This window comes from Choristoneura fumiferana, chromosome 17 (genome assembly GCF_025370935.1).
Source record: "Choristoneura fumiferana chromosome 17, NRCan_CFum_1, whole genome shotgun sequence".
In the NCBI taxonomy this organism is placed as follows: Eukaryota; Metazoa; Arthropoda; class Insecta; order Lepidoptera; family Tortricidae; genus Choristoneura; species Choristoneura fumiferana.
Genome location: NC_133488.1, coordinates 10,832,348 through 10,851,350, shown reverse-complemented (window position 1 = coordinate 10,851,350; position 19,003 = coordinate 10,832,348). Strand labels below are relative to the sequence as shown.

Here is a 19,003-nt window from a genome sequence, read left to right as displayed (position 1 = left end):
AAGCTGTAATTTTGCACAGATATATATGAAAACTATCCCGACAAAATGGTACAATGAAAAATAAAATAAAAAATTTTTTTGGGTTCCTCCCATAGACGTTAAGTACTGAAATATAAGATACGCGCAGCATAGGATAATCGCAACTAAGAAATACTTTCCATGTGGCCATAAAAAATAACTAACGCACGGGCTTTACGTAGCACATGTTGAATGATATCTAGGGTCTGTTCAAACTTAAATTTATAAAATCATTCTTCTCTAATACACTACAGGTTCGCTGCTCAAAAAAGGCCGCGGCATTCGGTTCACTTTTTGTATAACTTTTTTAGAATCAGAATTCAATTTTACGGAACACCTCAGCTTTAAATTAATTGTATTTCCGAACAGTAGGCTCCCATTTCTGCTTGGCGCATGGTGAAATTTTAATTACAAACTTATTTGAATAATCGTGAGTAATAAACGCATAAGTAGTGGCAATAACCAGAACCGGGATTAACTACTTCGCTTGCAATGGTCGTGAAATGAGGTCGCTATTTAAAATTCCTATTCCAGTCTCTATGCCGGGTTTCGCAGCGGGAATACTGATGAACAACTGGTGACCTTATTTGTATAGAATTAGTAATGATATCGGTTTGACGTAAATTTCTTATTAATAGTCTTTAGTTTTACTAGTTGTTGCCCGCAACCTTTCCCGCAACATAATTTGTGTCCCGTTGAAACTTTGCACTATCTCTGAATAAAAAGCATCTTAAGTCAGCCTGGAAAAAATATAGTTTTCTTATCTATTAAGATTTTTAAAATCACTCTAGTAGAAGTTCAAAGTGTACTTTTGTAAGTACAAATGAAAATAAAAAGATTAAAAAGTTCACCTCTTTATAGTAATAGTACTTATAATAGGTTAGACATCCCGTTTCCATCCGCCATCGCTTTATGGTTACTGCCTTTATTTGGCATCAAGTGCAAACACTTATTCTTAGGCAAACAATAACCGTTAGAAACAGGACGAAAGATTAACACAAATATTACTGACTAGAGAAATATAAATATTTGTTTGACCAATTATTTATAATACCTAACCTACACAAGATTTTCTTCCTTTTGCTGAAGTAAGAGCTCGCGTGACGCTGCCACACGTCATGCGGACCCAAAGTAGAATAATAGGAATGTTATATCTTAAAATGACATTGAAATTTTTGTTGCGATGTATACATTCTCACAGCTGGTGGGAATACCTATGCGTTGACTATTTATGAACGGAATTGTCGACTTTAGGTAAGTAAACTTTGTTAATTGCGAATTATCATTTCGCAGAAATACTCGCATATCTTTAAACTGGTGGTATCAGTCATACCTACTGTGCATTAAATTATGTATATATTACATCGTTTATTTATCAGGACCCCTATCAATTTTACGTTTGAGGCGATAATTACATCGCTGAAGACTGCATAATTTTAGTTACATTAACGTATTTAACGTGTCTACTGTCTACGTTAATAACAGGTAGACAGTCAGTAGCACGTCACAACTACGACCGCTATTAAAATTATTTAATTTTTCTTTTTTTTTTTTCTTTAATGATTATAGCCAAAATGGCATGGTGTGCCTTAACCAAATTATAAGTTTACACCTTAGTATATTAAGTATTTGTATAAATTTAAAAAACTCCCGACACAAAAAAAAAGCCCGTAAAAAAAACGGCGCCAAAAAAGACAACTAAAAAGTAAATAATAATTATGCACTACCTAGCTGTTGCCCGCGACTTCATCTGCGAAGAATTCGTTTATCCCTATCCCGCGGGGACTATGCTGATTTCCCGCAAAAAGTTAATTTAGTAAAGTACCTAGTATTTTTTTTTTGCGGGAAATCAGCATAGTCCCCGCGGGATAGGGATAAACGAATTCTTCGCAGATGAAGTCACGGGCAACAGCTAGGTAGTGCATAATTATTATTTACTTTTTTGGCGGCGTTATTTTGGCGGCGTTATTTTGTCGGCGTTTTTTTCCTTTTTGCTGGCGTTTTTTTGCGTCAGGGTTTTTTAAATTTTAAATTTAAGTTTTGTTTTATTTCATGTTTTTTAAACTGGTATATATTTTTTTCAAAAGTGTACTCGTGTGTTGGATATCCTGGCTGCAGCATCAGCTCATCGTGTTGCCACCATTGCATTGTTGTATGTAGAATCAAATACTGATCAAAAGGAATTAAACACGATATATCTGTGTATACTGGTGTGCTGGATATTCTGGCTGCAGCATCAGCTCGTCGTGTTGCTACCACTGCATTGTATGTAGAATCGAATACTGATCGAAACGAACCCAAACACGATATATCTGCTATGGTTTTATCAAGAGTGTACGTACCTACTAGTGTTCTGGTATCCTGGCTGCAGCATCAGGCCGAGAATTCCATAATTTTGCATAGTTATATCAGCATACATGGGTGTTTCAAATTTTAGGTCCCAAATATGTTTGAAAGTAAAGTAAATACCAATTATGCATCTAAGATTCCTACCGCAGCGAAGAAAAGAGCTGATGATCTTGAAACGGCTGCACCGATTTTGATAAAACATGTGTAAGAACCATAGCTAGAAAACCTGCTTTCAAATAATAAAAAAACCACATTCAAATCGGTCCACCCGTTTAAGAGCTACGGTGCCACAGACAGACACACAGACACACATAGCGGTCAAACTTATAACACCCCTCTTTTTGCGTCGGGGGTTAATAAAACAATCATAGCTGCCGTGCAAAACAATTACATCTTTAGTACTGTAAGTAATAAGTATTACCATAATCTACCTGTTCGCTTTTAAATAATTTACTGTTCGTGCATGTAATGTGTATCTCTGTTTAAATATTCAAAGACGTTCATTAATCTATTTTGATGTAGGCTATGTCACGTTGAAAACAGAATCAGACGCGGCAGAAACGCGGTCTGGCCGCTCTGCCAATGAAGATTTTACTTCTATTTTTTTAATAAACATTTGCTTTGACTGGTCGTGAGTTGAGCGATATAGTAACTGACTAAAGATTTTAAATGATTATACGTAGCGTAATCGATGCTAATAAAGTAAAAAATGTGCTAATAGACCCAACTACCTACTTAAGATTTAGAAGAGTTCTTTTCCGCATCTGGGATCCTTGAAAAATTATGTGTTAGTATTATTATGATTAAGTATGAATGACATGATGTATATGTATTAGGCACGAAATTACTACGAACAATGAAAGCGAACTGTTCAACCGGGGAGTGGCAGTCAAGTGCTAGTATTACATTATGAAAACTAACTGGCTAGGTACTTCGTAACTCACTCAACTGCACGGGGCCGTACGTCAGACGGGCTATTACCGTCACCGTCCGTGAGAGATGTCAACGTCTCTTGTGAGTAATACGTCAACAATGTTTCTCTCGTTTATAAAACAAACACGCTCCGCTTCTTAAATTATAATAGCTGAGTGTAAGTGAAGTATTGTTACGGTTTCTTGATGTTTGATTAGCGGTACGTAAGTGACTGATAGAGAAGTCAGTATTGTGATTAATTCTTGAGTAATCGTTAGTTACGCATTAAACGTTAAGCGCGATAAGAGGGTGTCGAGTGTCGAATGAGCGAGCACTCGAGGTAGAGGAGTGCGGACAAGTTCACATTGGCTCTAGTGAGCTCTCGTCGGACTATTAGATCGCGATGGCCGAGAGGGTGCACACTTGCAGACTTATCGTTCGCGGCCAGATCGTCGAGATACACCGCGCCCCACCGTCGCCCCTCTACATCCCCTGACGTAGGCGCCGCACTTGAGCGGCATCGCGATTCTTGCCACTTGGCACATCTTAAAAAGAGTATCTCAAGTAGGTAATACGTTTACCATTAAAAGGTGACTTAAATGAATCGCGTTTGATCTGCGACCAATTGGTACCCCCCTCTTTTAGGGACTTCAATTAAAAATTCGAGCGTATAATTACGATCTTCGGAAAAAGGACAGAGTCAGCGTATCACCTTCCCCTTAAGATTCAAAATTAGATTATAGAAGTTCCGTGACTTTTTCACCTATGCTTTGACTTATTATTATTTACTTACCTATTAAAAAAAAACTACTGTCCGTGCTAATCAAATCACGGAGCTTTATATTAGTGAAAGATTTTTTTAGTAGATAGATTGAGAGCTTAGCTACCACTACTTCATAAACACAAAGTTTACCTCTTTATTATAAGTTAAACTTTTTAGGACCAGCGATAATGCAAGTTTAGCCATGTTTGCAGGCACTAAATCCCTGCGCGAGCGCGGTCATCGCATTTCCTTCTCATGAGACTTCCCGCAAGCGCTAAACTTTAAATAACACAAGTTAACTTGGCGTCCAGAGGCGACCGGAGAGAATAAAGGGTCTGGCAGGCTAAGCTAAGAAGAGTGGCCTCCGCAAGGGGTTTGGTTGTAATTTGAGGTAACACTGTATGCGTAATATCAGCCTTCGATCTTCTTTTGTTTCAGACTTATTCACGAAAATGTCAATAAATCAAGGTAATTTTTAAACTGTTATTTTAACTAAACCAAGCAAGCGAGAGTAACCAAATAAATTCAGAATTAAGGAGCATAAAATGGGGATCATAATGCATATTTTTACAGACATTCATATCCTTGAACTTCGATGAAAAAAAAAATAGTTTTTTTTTCGCTTCATTTTTTTGCCACTTCTCGCGGAGACACAACTATCAAAAAAATTACAATACAATACAATACAATTACTCTTTATTGTACACCAGAAATAGTAAGCGATACAGAAAACAGGTACGCAGAGAAAAATACAAGGAAGGAATAGGTGGCCTTTAATTACTTAATAAGCCACAATTGTCAACTACGTATACATTTAAAAACATTTTGAAAAATCATGGTGCGTCATGTCAAAAAAAAAATGAAGGAGAGGGGAAAATAAAACAATTTTTATTCATCCAAGTTCAAGGATATGAATGTCTGTAAAAGTATGCATTATGAACCCTTAATTCTGAATTTATTTGGTAACTCTCGCTTACTTGATTTAGCTAAAATAACAGTTTAAAATTACCTTGATTTTTTGTCATTTTCGTAAATAAGTCTGAAACAAAAGAAGATCGAAGGCTGATATTACGCATACAGTGTTCTTATATCTTGCCACTACTGCACCTCAAATTGCAACCAAATCCCTTGCGGGGGCCACTTTTGTTAGCTTAGCCTGCTAGACCCTTTCAAGCAGCTACACGAGTGCTAATAAAAGCGAAACGAAGCGGATTAATCTTCACCCAGGTAAGTATTACGTCAAAAAGTGCTAACATTGAGCTACTGGGAATAACGAGGGGATGGGTCATAGGGGTGCTCGGGCGGCCAAGACATCGGTCCCTGCTCCGAACCGTTCGCGGCTACGGCTTGTCTTCTAAAGCGGCTGATATTGATTTTTATAAGCACAAGAAGCCCGAGTGCATTACACACGTGTTCCATCTATTATATTGCTGTGGCATCAAGAGTATTTGCTGCAAAAGAAATTATATTCCTGAATTGAAGTAGCAGTTTTCGGTAGTTAAACACATGAGTACATGAGTTAGAATAACTAAATATTTAAAATTAGGCTTTTTTTGTTGCTAGGCATTATTTAGATTTAGTACCTATAGGACATTCAAGCGGCTATTGTGCTTAAAATTAGAATAAATACGCTTTTGTCGAAAATATGTTTTTTAATACAAGCTTTTTGCTGATTATAGTTATTGTTAATTGTACATTGCATTGTATGTATATGTATATGTCCAATCTACATATGTATACAAATTTCAAGTCAATCCGATCACTGGAAGTGCATCAAAATTTGCTTGAAAAGATAATTCAAACAAAAACCACAACAAACAGGGCAAACTAAATAAAAGCTTATACATAATACATTCCAGAACACCAAGCTTTCTTAGGAAAAAAATGTGCTCATCAAAAAATAGTAGCCAGTAGTAGTAGTAGGGCTTTAATGAGGCGATGTTCGTAATTCTAGTACCGCCCGTGCGACATACAATGTTTTTCAACACATTTGCGAGTAAAATTGTGTATTTTTAAAAGAAAAACTAATATTTTTTCAAAAATTGCCGTTACCGCGGACTACGCTCTTTGCAGCGCCAGCCTCCGCGCCGCCCTACCCCAGCCTGACGTGGCCCTCAACCTCCCTCGGTATGCGCCGCAACGTGCGTGTGCATGTGGTAGTCCATGTAGTCCTGCAGCAAGAGCCCGCGCAGCGCCATCAGTACGGGCACCGACTCATTTACCGACCTTGGGCTTCATGACAAGGAAATGTGTACGCCCAATGACTCATTTACCGACCACAGGTTTCATGACAAGCACATTAAGGTCGAGGGTTTTATTTGGGGGGTTGCAACCAAGGCAGCCTGCATGTTACGACACTGTTTACGAGCAAATATGATGAAAAGAGTTATTATTGTATTGTACGAGTAGTAGTGTTTTTTTTGTATGTAAGTGGTGGTGAGATCAGCTTTGATAATTGATTGATGCAAAATTATCGCTAAAAAAGACTGCATGCCACATGACAAAACACAAAATCTACGTTCCCAACAAGGTATTATAGCCACACAAAAAAGAAATGGATCGTGGGCTCGGCCCGCCAAAACTCGATGTCTACAATATTTCACGCTCGTCTAACTTCTTCATGCCACGTTCAAACTTCCCCGACCTCTATCAGGTAGGTTAGACGGGCCGTGCTAAACTTTACAAATTAGTTCTGAACATATCTTTCTTGTTTTTAAGGTTCCGTATACCCATATCATAAATATGTCTGTGTACTAAAAAAAAGTAATTCATTGGTAGGTAATTATAATAGTATATTAAGCAACTGTATCATAATATGGGCCATTGAGACACGAGTGCGAGTTTATGACATGAGGCGAAGCCGAATATTTAATAATAATTAATACTAACATAACGGAAAATAAATTAATTTTTCGATTTTAAGGGCCTGTTTCTCTTGGGTTTCCCAAATAAGAAACGCGTTTTATTTTTGGGCGATCTAAATAATCGCAGTAATGGCAACGTAATATATGTATTCTAATGTCTACCTATTCTAACATATATCCTCCTGAGTCCTGAAATTTTTTAACAAACTTAGCGTTTAAGACCTAGACGTGGTTGACCTGCTTTGTTATTTTGGATATTATTACAATATTCTTAGAATTCTTTATTCAATTAACAATTTGTACTATATAAAGTACATTCGGCCGTTATTCTTAGTGTAAATTGTTCCTTTATAAAGTACGCGAGGACTTAGGGATGATTTAGATTTACATAATAAGTGATGTTAAAATATTGTAAGGAACTCTTTTTGTGTACGAGGCTGCCGCGCACTTGGGCGGTTTTATTTTGCCATGTTTTTCCCACACGTGTTCGGATTACTTACGCCCTCAGTTATTAATCGTGCGGAATAGATTAAACTAATCAGACAAGCCGTATGTATTGTGACTGAAAAACTTAATAGGTAAGCAAGTGCACGTCATGATGTGATTGATCATGCGTGATAAATTTATCAATAGCGAAGTTGGAGCATTGCTTCTTATTTAATGGTCAGTAAAAACTTATACAATTATTCCTATGGTTACCTAATTGGACGTATAAAACATAACTGTACCTCGATGCTATTGATAGAGTAATCAAATCACTTTACTTCTCTACTTCAACTCGCTTGGATAACTGACAGCGTGAGAATAGATAAGTGGGTATTTGATACACTTACCTATCCATTCACTTTAGGTATATTTGAGTATATAAATACAGTTTAATGTACCTTCGATTGACGTATTGCTTCAAAATAAGGGCTATTAAATAGACTATTATTTAAATTGTAACCTCAACTGATCCCAGTAATTAAATCCTGTATAGTAAAATTGCTTGGTTTTAATAAATAATTAATTACGTTTATTCGGTACGAATCTAAAACAATTATATTTTTATAGGTATTTACAATAGTTTACAAAATTAAAACTTTTTGATTTCACTAGATTATCAGGTCGTTTCGTTTGTCAAATTAACTATTATTTCGTATAAGGTCATGTTCTCTCACAAGATAAAAAAAAATTGCATCGTGGAACGCGTCGAGCTTGGCATTTTCTTTGTTTTTAGGTGATACATGTTTTTATATTTCATATATAATATATAAATACATAAATAAATACGTTGCTATCTGGATCATTGAGCGTAGGGTTTTCTCGTTTAAAATTGTATAATATTAGCAATGGACCCCAATAAATACTATAGTAGTTCGCCGCTAAGAAGTTAATCCTGACACCTGTCATCATGGTACTAAATACGTATTTTTTTTGTTTTTTGACGTATTCAGTATTTCAGTATGGGAGTGACACGTGTCAGGTCAGGTCAGGCTTGACTTCTTAACGGCGGACTACTATAATAATAGTAATAGTGCATTTACATCAGGGAAAGTCGGATCTCAAGCAAACTCAGTCTCTCACTCAAACTCAGGCAAACTCAATCGGAATACGAAGTGTCAATAAATTATTGTATTAAATGAGTGACATTTTCATTATCTGTTAATAAGGAACTTTATTATTTAATGTCAAAACCTCTGTATGATGAGTACATAGCACGATAAATACGAAGTTTTCCGATAAAATAGGTACGATGGAAAACCTTTACGCACTACATCTGGAGCTGTCCAACATTCAAAAGAACGCCGCAGTCGTCATGGGCCAAATCTTGATAAAGCATTCTTGGCATTATTACATACTTAAAAGACGAGGCTAAAACAAAGCCTGAGTACAAATAGTACAGTCAAGGGCAAAGATATCGACACGGCTAAAGTTGCAAAAATATGTATACACGGCCTTAATGTCAAGTGCATAAAGTCGTGTATACGTATTTTTGTAACTTTGGACGTGTCGATATCTTTACCCTTGACTGTACATATAATATTACATAAATGATGATATTTAAAAATTATGACAATTTAAATTATTTATGTCATTTTTTGGTTTGGTTTTCGAACCCTTTCTTTTTTTCAGCTTCTTTTTTTTAAGTTATCTGTAATGTGGTATTTATTAGGCCTCTCTTTTGGAGCGTCATAAAGAACAGAAGTAGCTCGCTTTCGTATTTTAAAGGATAGCCTATTACGTTTAACGCTATCCACTTATAACGAAAAAATGCCTTGCCCAACAGTGGGACGTAAAATAAGCCGAAGACCATTATTAATTTTAAATTTTAGTACATTCAATAAATGTTTATTCCTTCCATCCTACTTCAATGCTGTATATTTTAAGAGCAGCGTGATTCACAATCTAGGTGCCTCATTCAAAGCTTCAAACTTCTTCAAATAATATTTGTCCATTTAGGTTACCGGTATTTTTAGGACTTGACGTAACTTCTGTTTAATAATTTACAATCCTTTGCCAAGAGATTAAATTTACCAAATTAACAAGAAGCCGCAAAAAGTTTTTATATTCTCTCCAAAGTTTTATACGCTCTTTTAGATTAGAAATGAAATTCCGCGACGATCAGTTAAAACCTGATACAAATATAATAATAATAATGTACTCTTGGTAGGGAAAAGAAAACAACGATCTCTGAAAATATATTTTTTAGAAACTTTCTACGAAATGCTGTGAAAAATAGGCAGCAAAATCGAAATTAGTAAATTGCGATACTTCTAAAGCAGGTATTTACCCTAATCTTTGTTGACATCAATCTAAACATTATTGTTTATGTAAGCTTAAAAGCAGCTTAAGGGCAACTGAAAAAGATTATTCACTATCAACAAAGTAGGTACGTACCAAGATATGAATAGGAGTACGTCCCGAAATACGTAAAATTAGGTCAACAAACATGCCTACTATGCCCACCTGCGGACATCTGGGCTGATCTGATCGATGTGCAACATGATTTCAATCTGTAATCCTATCAGTACCGTACCTCGCTCCGTTCCTAGCCACATAACTTTGTAGGTAAGTATGTATGTATATACATACCTTTATTTGACATCAAACTCTTAAAGTAATACACGATTTACAGAAAAAAACATTTGATGATGCCAAAAGGAACTTGAATCAGCATTATGCTGCAGTAAGTATAACTCTACTGCTCCTACTGCTGTAGTAGTAATGGCCATTATCACAAAAAAAAATACGCCTTAAACGTGTTAGGAATACGTTCAACAGTTGGCTAAATTTATGTGGTTCCACGTTTTCTTATACCAAAGACAAATTGACTTTTTTTAAGTTCTGGTTTGGTTTATTTTTGACATAGCTTAAACATTGCTCGTTATATAAGGTACCGACACCGACCATTCGAAGTAAATAAGACAGGTGCTAAAACAACGGCGTTAAGAAATCCAAAAATAAATACACATTACGAGTATGTACGTGTAAATTTATATTATATATTTCTTGGAGTGCTAGAATACGTAATATCTACTTAAAGCAATTAACACGCAATAGCTGGGCTACAGAGACAATCAATTACATATGCGATCAGACTATCAATTAGCATTGTCCTTTAATATGCTAATTATTCGTATTTAGGCAAATGTTCTATTTATTTATAAAGTAAATTTATTTTCTTTGTAGTTTCAGACAGGTGATATACCTACACCACAGAATAACTAATAGTACTACCGAACAGAAGGGACTCTCTCGAACAAAAGTCAAGTTTAGGTATAAACGATATTCTGACGGGATAAAATCACGAAATAACAACCGCTGAGCTTAGAGTAACGAAATTTGGAATGGGTGTTTTTAATACAACGTCAATGAAAAGCACGATGTAATTTTCGGAAATTCCCACGGGAATTTGGTAAATTCCCAGAATCTTAATTCCACCGCTGTATCTAAATTATTTACACGTACGAAGTGATAAATATTAAAACTAAATAACTAGCATGCTTGCTTGCATTTTTGCTTGCACGTTTGGGAGTACATATACTTGCTTGATCTGTTGTTTGCGTGCTTACTTGCATTATGTTTTGCATGCTTGCTTAATTGCTTGCTTTTAAGAAATATTTATGGTTCACGCGAGCGAAGCCGCAGGTAAAAGCTAGTTATATATAACTATGGCCGCTATAACAACAAACAAATACTAAAAACAGAATAAAATAAATATTTAAGGGGGGCTCCCATACAACAAACGTGACTTTTTGCCGTTTTTTTGCTTGATTTAATAGCGGCAATAGGTAAACGCTTGAAAAAGTTTGTGTGTTCCCATCTTCGTGGTGTGTTTACTCTTTCACGTTAGAACGACTGAGTGGATTTGAATCAAAATTGGCATGTAGTAATCATGGCATGGATCTTTCGAATAATACGTAGACCTTTTTATCCCGATATTCCCACGTGATCAGGATTTACGCATGTGATATTCTAAAATCTCATCCGCCATATTTAGAGACACGAAATTTTGCACGGTTGTCCTAATGTCCTTCATAGGTATAATAAAGAACACGATTTAATGTTCTGGAATCCCCATCGCATTTTAGTAGTCCCAGAATTTCAGTTAAACCGCCAAACATAGTATCTACACGCGACGCGAGTAAAGGCGCGGGTAAAGGGTAGTGAAATTGTTTTGTAATATGTACATAGTAATGTTGGTTGTAAGTCTAAGTTGTGCTTTTGTTTACAATATATAATTGTATGACTGACTGCCTTAAGAAAATATCGATAAATAAATAACGTATTCCTTTCCTTTCTTGGCGTAAGCTAGAAATACACTGACGGCGGAGGCGGAGTGGTGCGGCGCGGCGCGGAGACGGTACCGGTTGTAATATTCGAGCTAACATGAATAAGGCCACACAGAATACCGCGCGGGAAATAAGCATGGCGCGGTATTGTGTGGCCTCTTTCACGTTAAGTTTGAACACAGAGCGGTGGGACGCTTACTTCCCGCGCGGTATTGTTTGCCCTCTTTCATGTTAGCTCGAATATTACAACCGCCTCCGCGCCGCGCCGCACCGCTCCGGCTCCGGCATCAGTGTGTTTCTAGCTTTAGCTCTACGCTTTAAGGGCAACACACACAGAAAGCGTGCGCGGGTCGGGTCGTGTCCGCCGCGTGAGCCGCGCGGTTCATTGTATTCACACAGAGAGCGGGCGCGGGCCCGCAGCGGCTATCAATGTTGCCAGTTTAGTGACTTAGTCCCTAGAAGTGACGACTTTTGCTTAAATCTTAACCACCGCAAAAAAGTTTTAACGACAAAAATGGTTTACCTGGCGACTTTTGGAGTAAAAATTAAAACAGTTCGAGAACCAATAATGGATACGACATTTTTGTCAACTCGACACAGAATTATGCAGTGCCACGAGATATATGTGGAAAACGACATACGCGCTTGCGCACCAAGGTCAAACTTTATTTACTTACTTAATTAAATCCAATTTATGTAATGATGGGCGATGCATTGCACAAAAGAACAATAAATTAAATGCATGAGTAAATGTCAAAATCCTGATGTCATTACACGAAATGTAGCTTTGTGTGTAATCATTCACTTCAACTCTTGTGGTACTACCTATACTAACATGTTTTAGGGGGATTTCCAATTAATTATAGCAATTTTAGGGGTTTTTAACTTAAGCTTTAGGGATAAATATTTTTGAGAGTTGGTAACTGCGCTCGGCCCGCGCGCTGCTTGTGACGACGGTAGACGAGCGCGGGCCCGCGCACGACCCGTCCCGCGCCCGCGTTCTGTGTGAAGGCGTCCATATACCGCCATGCAAATACGCCCGTCGCGGGCCCGCGCACGACCCGCGCCCGCTCTGTGTGTGTTGCCCTTTAGGTCGAATATTACAACCGGTACCACCTCCGCGCCGCGCCGCAACGTGCCACCTCCGCCGTCAGTGTGTTTCTAGCTGTACTTATTTCTAAGAAAATAGCAATTATTTTTTCGTGTCAGAATTGCTAGATGCCCCTTCGCCTAAACGGGTGATGTTAATTTATGGATGGTCCCTAATTTGGTAGGTACAAGTAGGTCCCTATGTCTAATGTATCCTGGACATGGAATGGGCCGTTACGTGTTTGCTACAGATACTTAGTACTTAGATAGGATAAAACATTCTACATTACTACTTACAAACTTTTTGCGTTGTTATAATAATGGATCGGTAGCTTGCTTTGTCAAGACACTATTTTTTTCGGAATAGGTACTTTTTTTAATTTAGCTATATTAAAACATGCTTAATACCTACCGGCATCAAATAGGTAATTTAGTTAATTAGGTACGTCATTTCGTAAACGACTTAACCTATTCAGCAAAATCGTTAAATACAAACACGACATTCAATAATACATTCTAAAATATTTATTTTCCATCTTATATTTTTGACATCAAAGATTTAGGTACCTACTTTACAATTATCTGTTTAGATTAGTAATGAGTTTACCTTAACCATGTGTTATCTCAAGTATCAGATGATGACGAAATTTATTCAAACGTATTTATTATCTTGCTCGTACTTAGGTACCTACTTTTACTTTTTACCACAAACAGGAAACTGAACAATTTGCCTTTGTTGACCATATGTCGCCCAAATTGACGTAGTAATTTGTATGAAACCAGTCTTAAGTACCTAAACAATTTACCGACGACCATTGTAAGTAAAATTGCATAAGAGTTCCCAAACTGTGCGTCGCGATGCCCTGGAGCGTCGCAGCAGTTTTGGGGCGTCGTGAAACGGTATAATTGGGTCGCTCCTTGCATACGCATCAACAGCTACACGCAGGTATTTTCTTTTACAAGGGCGTCGCAGAAAAGTTACGAAATGTAAAGAGAGTAGCAATATTAAAAAAGTTTGGGAATCCCTGGCATAAGCTTTGAACACCGCATGTGGCGAATTAAATAGGAGCAAAGGAACCTGTTCAGGTCTTTAACGTACGCGTATAGCGCTCCAACGAGCCACAAACTGCGAGCCTGTCGCCATAATTTAGAACGATAGCGCGGAATGTAGTTTTATTGTGCACATACGACCAACATACCTACTCAACATATTGCCATTTGAGGACGGCGCGATAAATGGGCACAAACGAGCGAAAGCCACTTAGACCAAATTTACACTTTGTGGGAGACCGCGGTGCACCTCGCCTCGCCGCGGAGATCGCTACCCGCGCCTACACTCGCTCGTCAGCTGCTCAATCTACTCATTATATATACCTATATATTACATGTATACTCTGCCACTACACTTCTGCGATACAAAACAAAAGCATTTCAAAAATGCAGTGTCTATAACGAGGCTCCTAAAAATTTCACTTACGACTGATCTTTCTTTTACACTAGGGTTCATTCAATAGGTCAATGCACTTCCGAGGCGACGACGTCCAAAGCGATTACGAGGCGCTGTTTTTATAATGAGAATACGAAATAAAGACGAAATTAAATGTCCAATTTGCGAGTTTATAATAAACGTTAGTGATAATTGTGAGGTTACACTTGTAAACCGCGATTATAGAAATCAGTTTCAGACGATAAAATTTGTAATTTACACCTTACAATGTCGGCAGGCCCAACAATGTAAACTGTTATGTACCGCAAACAATAAAATTGACCGCTCAGCGACCGTAACTCTGTTAAAGTGCAAGCTATTGAACCATGTTCTAATAAGTATTTGCCTGTTTAGAAAGAAAGACCAAGCCATAATGACAAGGTAATCAGCAGGTAACAATTGTAATAACAAGGCTTATAGTGAGGTACCTGAGTGCCATGCATTGTGATAATAGGCCAGTTTGTGTACTAACCTCGAGATCTTCGTAGGTGCGAAATGCCATTATGGCGAAACCATCGATGATGTCCTCCTCTCCGAGTGGCTCCCGCGACTTTTTCCTCCTGGTAGGAGGACGAGGCGGCTTCTCTCTCGCCGGAGACTCGTCCTCCCCGCTGTCCCCATCCTTGTTCTTACTCTCTCGCTGTGCTTGCATGCGCTGTGCCCGTTCCCTTCGCCTATTTCTCTGATTGCGCTGCTTCACTTCGTTTTCCATCGTTCGCACATTATTCGAATCACCCGACCACCGTGTCACACTACACTAAAATCCGCACTGCACATATCACTCATGGTTATCCGTGGTTATTACGCTGTATTTAACAAAATACAAATCTTGCACTCAGAGAAAGACACTGGCCGTTTCCAATGGCGGATTGTACACCGTTGCCGCATTGCAAGTAAAATGGCCGCGTAGCACTCGACGGGCTGTCTTCTTTCACATTCACGTAAATGGAGACATTGTTACACTTAAACTACGACATATTACAATATAATTTAACAAGAACTAAGATAATAATACGTTAAATTAAGTTTATACATTATTCTCCATGTTGAGAATCAGTCAATAGTCAATACAATGAAAGGTGTTGCACGACGCCAACGCTACGTCGCGGTCGCGATGGTGAACTAAAGCAGTGATACCAACATGATAAGTAACAACACTAGGGAGCAGCTATGGCAATGTAGCGGTTCGTTCGGATGTACTCCTCTCTCCCATGCGCTGGTTCGTATATTCTCTCTCATAAAACGTGCTGCGTTCAAGTAGACGCTAATAGTAACAAATCAACCACGTTAATGTTTTATCGTGTAGATCGTACGGACTACAGAATAAGGACTAATAACTTCAGACTATATTGGAGTAATTCGACATCAGTCATGTTTAATTATATTTGCCGTTAGTAACATTGGGCTGTGCCTTTATTTTAATTTCCGAACCATGTTAAAATAAAATAATATATCATTTCGTGAAAATGGTTATACTTAAGAAATAAAAATTTGTAGTAACAAATAATTTTTTTTTTGAATTTTTGTCGCATCACTGGTTCTTAGTGCTAAATTTCGCTACGGAGCGCTCTAAAACATGTTTTGTAGTGACACTGTATAGAGCTATACCATAGCTATAGAGACAGATACAGTACCACAATTACCACATGTATACATTGCTGGTTTTGTTCACGAAATTTTACTAAATAAATTGCATAAATGCGGAATTAAATCATATCATATCTAAGTAACAGGAAACAAATTACACGTACCTATCAATTTAAAATCCAAAGAAAAACTGTTTTATTCATCGGATTTGAGAGAAATTCGGTATGGCGTGCCTCAAGGGAGCATTTTAGGACCACTATTATTTATAATATGTAGTAATGACCTACCAAAATTTACTAAACATGATATGGTTCTATTCGCCGATAACAGTACTATCATATTGACGGATGCACAACCCGAGACACTTGAATCGGAAAGACGCATGTTATGAATTTTAGGCTAAAGGGGAATGGTGTTAGCTATCGATATCTCAGAAGTAAACAACACAAAGTTCTTAGGCTTAATATTGGATCAAGCAATCATAGCAGTAACGGTAGTACTTAGGTACTATTAGTAATTTTGTGATCATAGTCTGTCATGGAAGGACCAAGTGGAAAATGTATGTAAAAACACGCTTTGTATATGTTGCGCAGAAATAGTTGACCAAACTGCGGTGCTGACTGCATACCATGCTAACGTCTCCTCGACACTGAGGTATAAGTATATATATTCTGGGGCAATCTTGGGGCAATTCTACTAATCAAGAAGTACAAACTACCGTACAGAAGGGACTCTCTCGAACAAAAATCAAGTTTAGGTATAAATCGTTCCGTATTTTTACAACTTGCAGGCGAAATTAAAACTTATCATGTTACACGAGCGTTCAAATTCCGCTGGGCACCGTTGACTCTAAACCGGTTTGGCGCCAAGATCACAGGGTTCCCACTCGCCGATGAATACAGATAACAACAGTGGGTATTAATATGAATTCAATAAACTACTTTTAATAAATAAGTAAATATACTTTAACCTATGTATATGACAACAAAGCACGACAATGATAACCTACTTATCTACCAACTACTTTTGCCTACTACCTACAAATTTCCGTATTGGCGAAACCATGTCTTAATATTTTTTCTGACCAACCAATTAATTCAGCTCGATTGGCAGGTGCATGCCCAGGACAGAGAAGAGTAGTGGAGGAAAGGGGAGGCCTTTGCCCAGCAGTGGGACATAAAACAGGATACATAAAAAAATAAAGAATTTTATCACTAGATAACTACAAACATACGAAACTATATCTAGGCAGGGACTTAGGAAATTAGACAAGTAAAGAGAACGACCGGCCGCCGCTTGCCGTTGCACGCTGTTGTATGTAACAGAATGTTTGTGTATACCTACTTACTTATAATAAACAAACATTTGAGCAAACTTAATTACTTAGGCAATTGTTATTTGTTTTAAAATAGGTCCAGTGTTTACTTTTAGGTGAATTAAACGGTATTCAATTAAATAGGAATCGACTTTGATTGAACAATACGAAAATCTATTAAATACTTTCAATATCTTTCGGAATTCTGAAAAACTATAATTCCGATTCCTGTACCTTCTTTTTATTAATGCATCCGTAAACACTACAATATACCTTCAGATTATTTCGTTTCGAAGTCATTGTTTACGCGCGACGCGTCCAGTGGGCTCAGGCCTGAAATATCCGTTTTCGTAAAATGTATTTTTCGCAAAATTTCTACTTTTTAGAATGTCAACACGTCTTTTGCATAATGTCAGCTTCTCAAAATGTTAGCTATTTGTTGTTTTTTTTTTAGAAAAATATGGCGCTGTCCATTGGAGGACAATTTTTCCAGTGTCTAGTAGGTTTTGCCGTTGTACGGTAAAAAAAATCTAGAAAACGAAATATGAGACGTAATGGTGGATGAACGATCTGTTAGCTATTTAAAATTGCCTGTCTCCAAGAATGACAGTTTTTGTATAATGTTCGCTTTTCAGAAAGTGCTAATTCTCAAAATGTCTGCAACCTCAAAATTTCCGCCTTCTTAGAACGTTGGCATTCCAGAAAAGTCTTATTCCCAAAATGTCTCCAATCATGGTCTTCAAATTTTATCTAAATGGGTTGAGCCGTGAAAGAGTAACAGACAGACAGACTGAGTTACTTTCGCATTTATTAGCATTGATTTTAGTAAAAAAGTAAACTTCGAAAATCCCTTCGTTCGGGGACCAAACCGGTTGAGAACGAAAAATATTTTGTTCTAAAGCAGTAATTTTATATTAGGTAGGTATATCTATATTTATGTTATTAAAGAGTGAGGATGCAAGCAATTAAACTTTTTACATTTAGAACATTGATTTGAAAATAAAGCAGACATTTTGAGAAAGCTGACAAAATAGAAGTGCTAACATTGTGAAAACTACATTTTAGGAAGACAGACATTTCAGGCCTGAGCCGTCCAGCGTGCGAGCGAGCTAAGCGGCAACCCACGGCCGTTACCTCTGTGGCCTTAGTGTAAGTTTTCGGTTACAAAATACGTCTGGATTGCGTTCGCGTTAAAATCTCAATTTGTATGGAAACACGAACATCGCAAACGTTCCGTTAGAGGCGTTGTTCGTGTTTCCGTGCTGGCTCGTGCTGAGTCACCGACTTCGAGCTAGTACGTACCTAGAAAAATATTTTCAAGGGTTTTGTAGTCGGTTCCACTTTTTGTATTTTTTTTGGAGTCGGTTTTATTTTTTTACTTGGGCCATTTAGTCTCCTTCCAGGAGAGGCAAGAAAAAGAAGTCTAAAGACGGACAGAAAACGCCTGGAGGAGCTATTGGTCAATGAAATGAAATGCATGCTAGGTTTAAACTCGTGGATCGGATCCGAAACACCGCCCTGCGCTCCATGACTCAAATCACTGATGTCGAACGACGTCTAAGCCGAAGTGGGACTGGGCTGGCCACGTTTTCCGCATGCCGCATGAGTGTGGTTTTATAATCGAGTTGTAGCAGAGTTTCATAAATGGATCATACGAGTGTTTTAAAGCCTAATTACGTACAGTTGCATACATGACTATCTACATCCATATATTAAATCCTCTATCACGCGTTCGAGAACCATTGAGGATGACCTGCTTTGCAACCAGAACTACGTCTGCCCCACACGAGCTCCTGTGCCTGAAGATGAAGATTACGATATCGATTTCAGTGTCGTGTTGAACAT

General features: G+C 37.7%; 1 protein-coding gene across 1 annotated transcript in view; it reads right to left on the bottom strand.

Annotated features, from left to right (window-relative positions):
- tay (tay bridge kinase) overlaps positions 1 to 15,360 on the bottom strand; it is an 80,591-nt gene extending 65,231 nt beyond the window's left edge. The window contains 1 exon segment of the mRNA XM_074100813.1: positions 14,729 to 15,360. Coding sequence (XP_073956914.1) covers positions 14,729 to 14,968 — 240 coding nt within the window. The 5' untranslated portion in view covers positions 14,969 to 15,360.
- Positions 15,361 to 19,003: the final 3,643 nt, after the last annotated feature.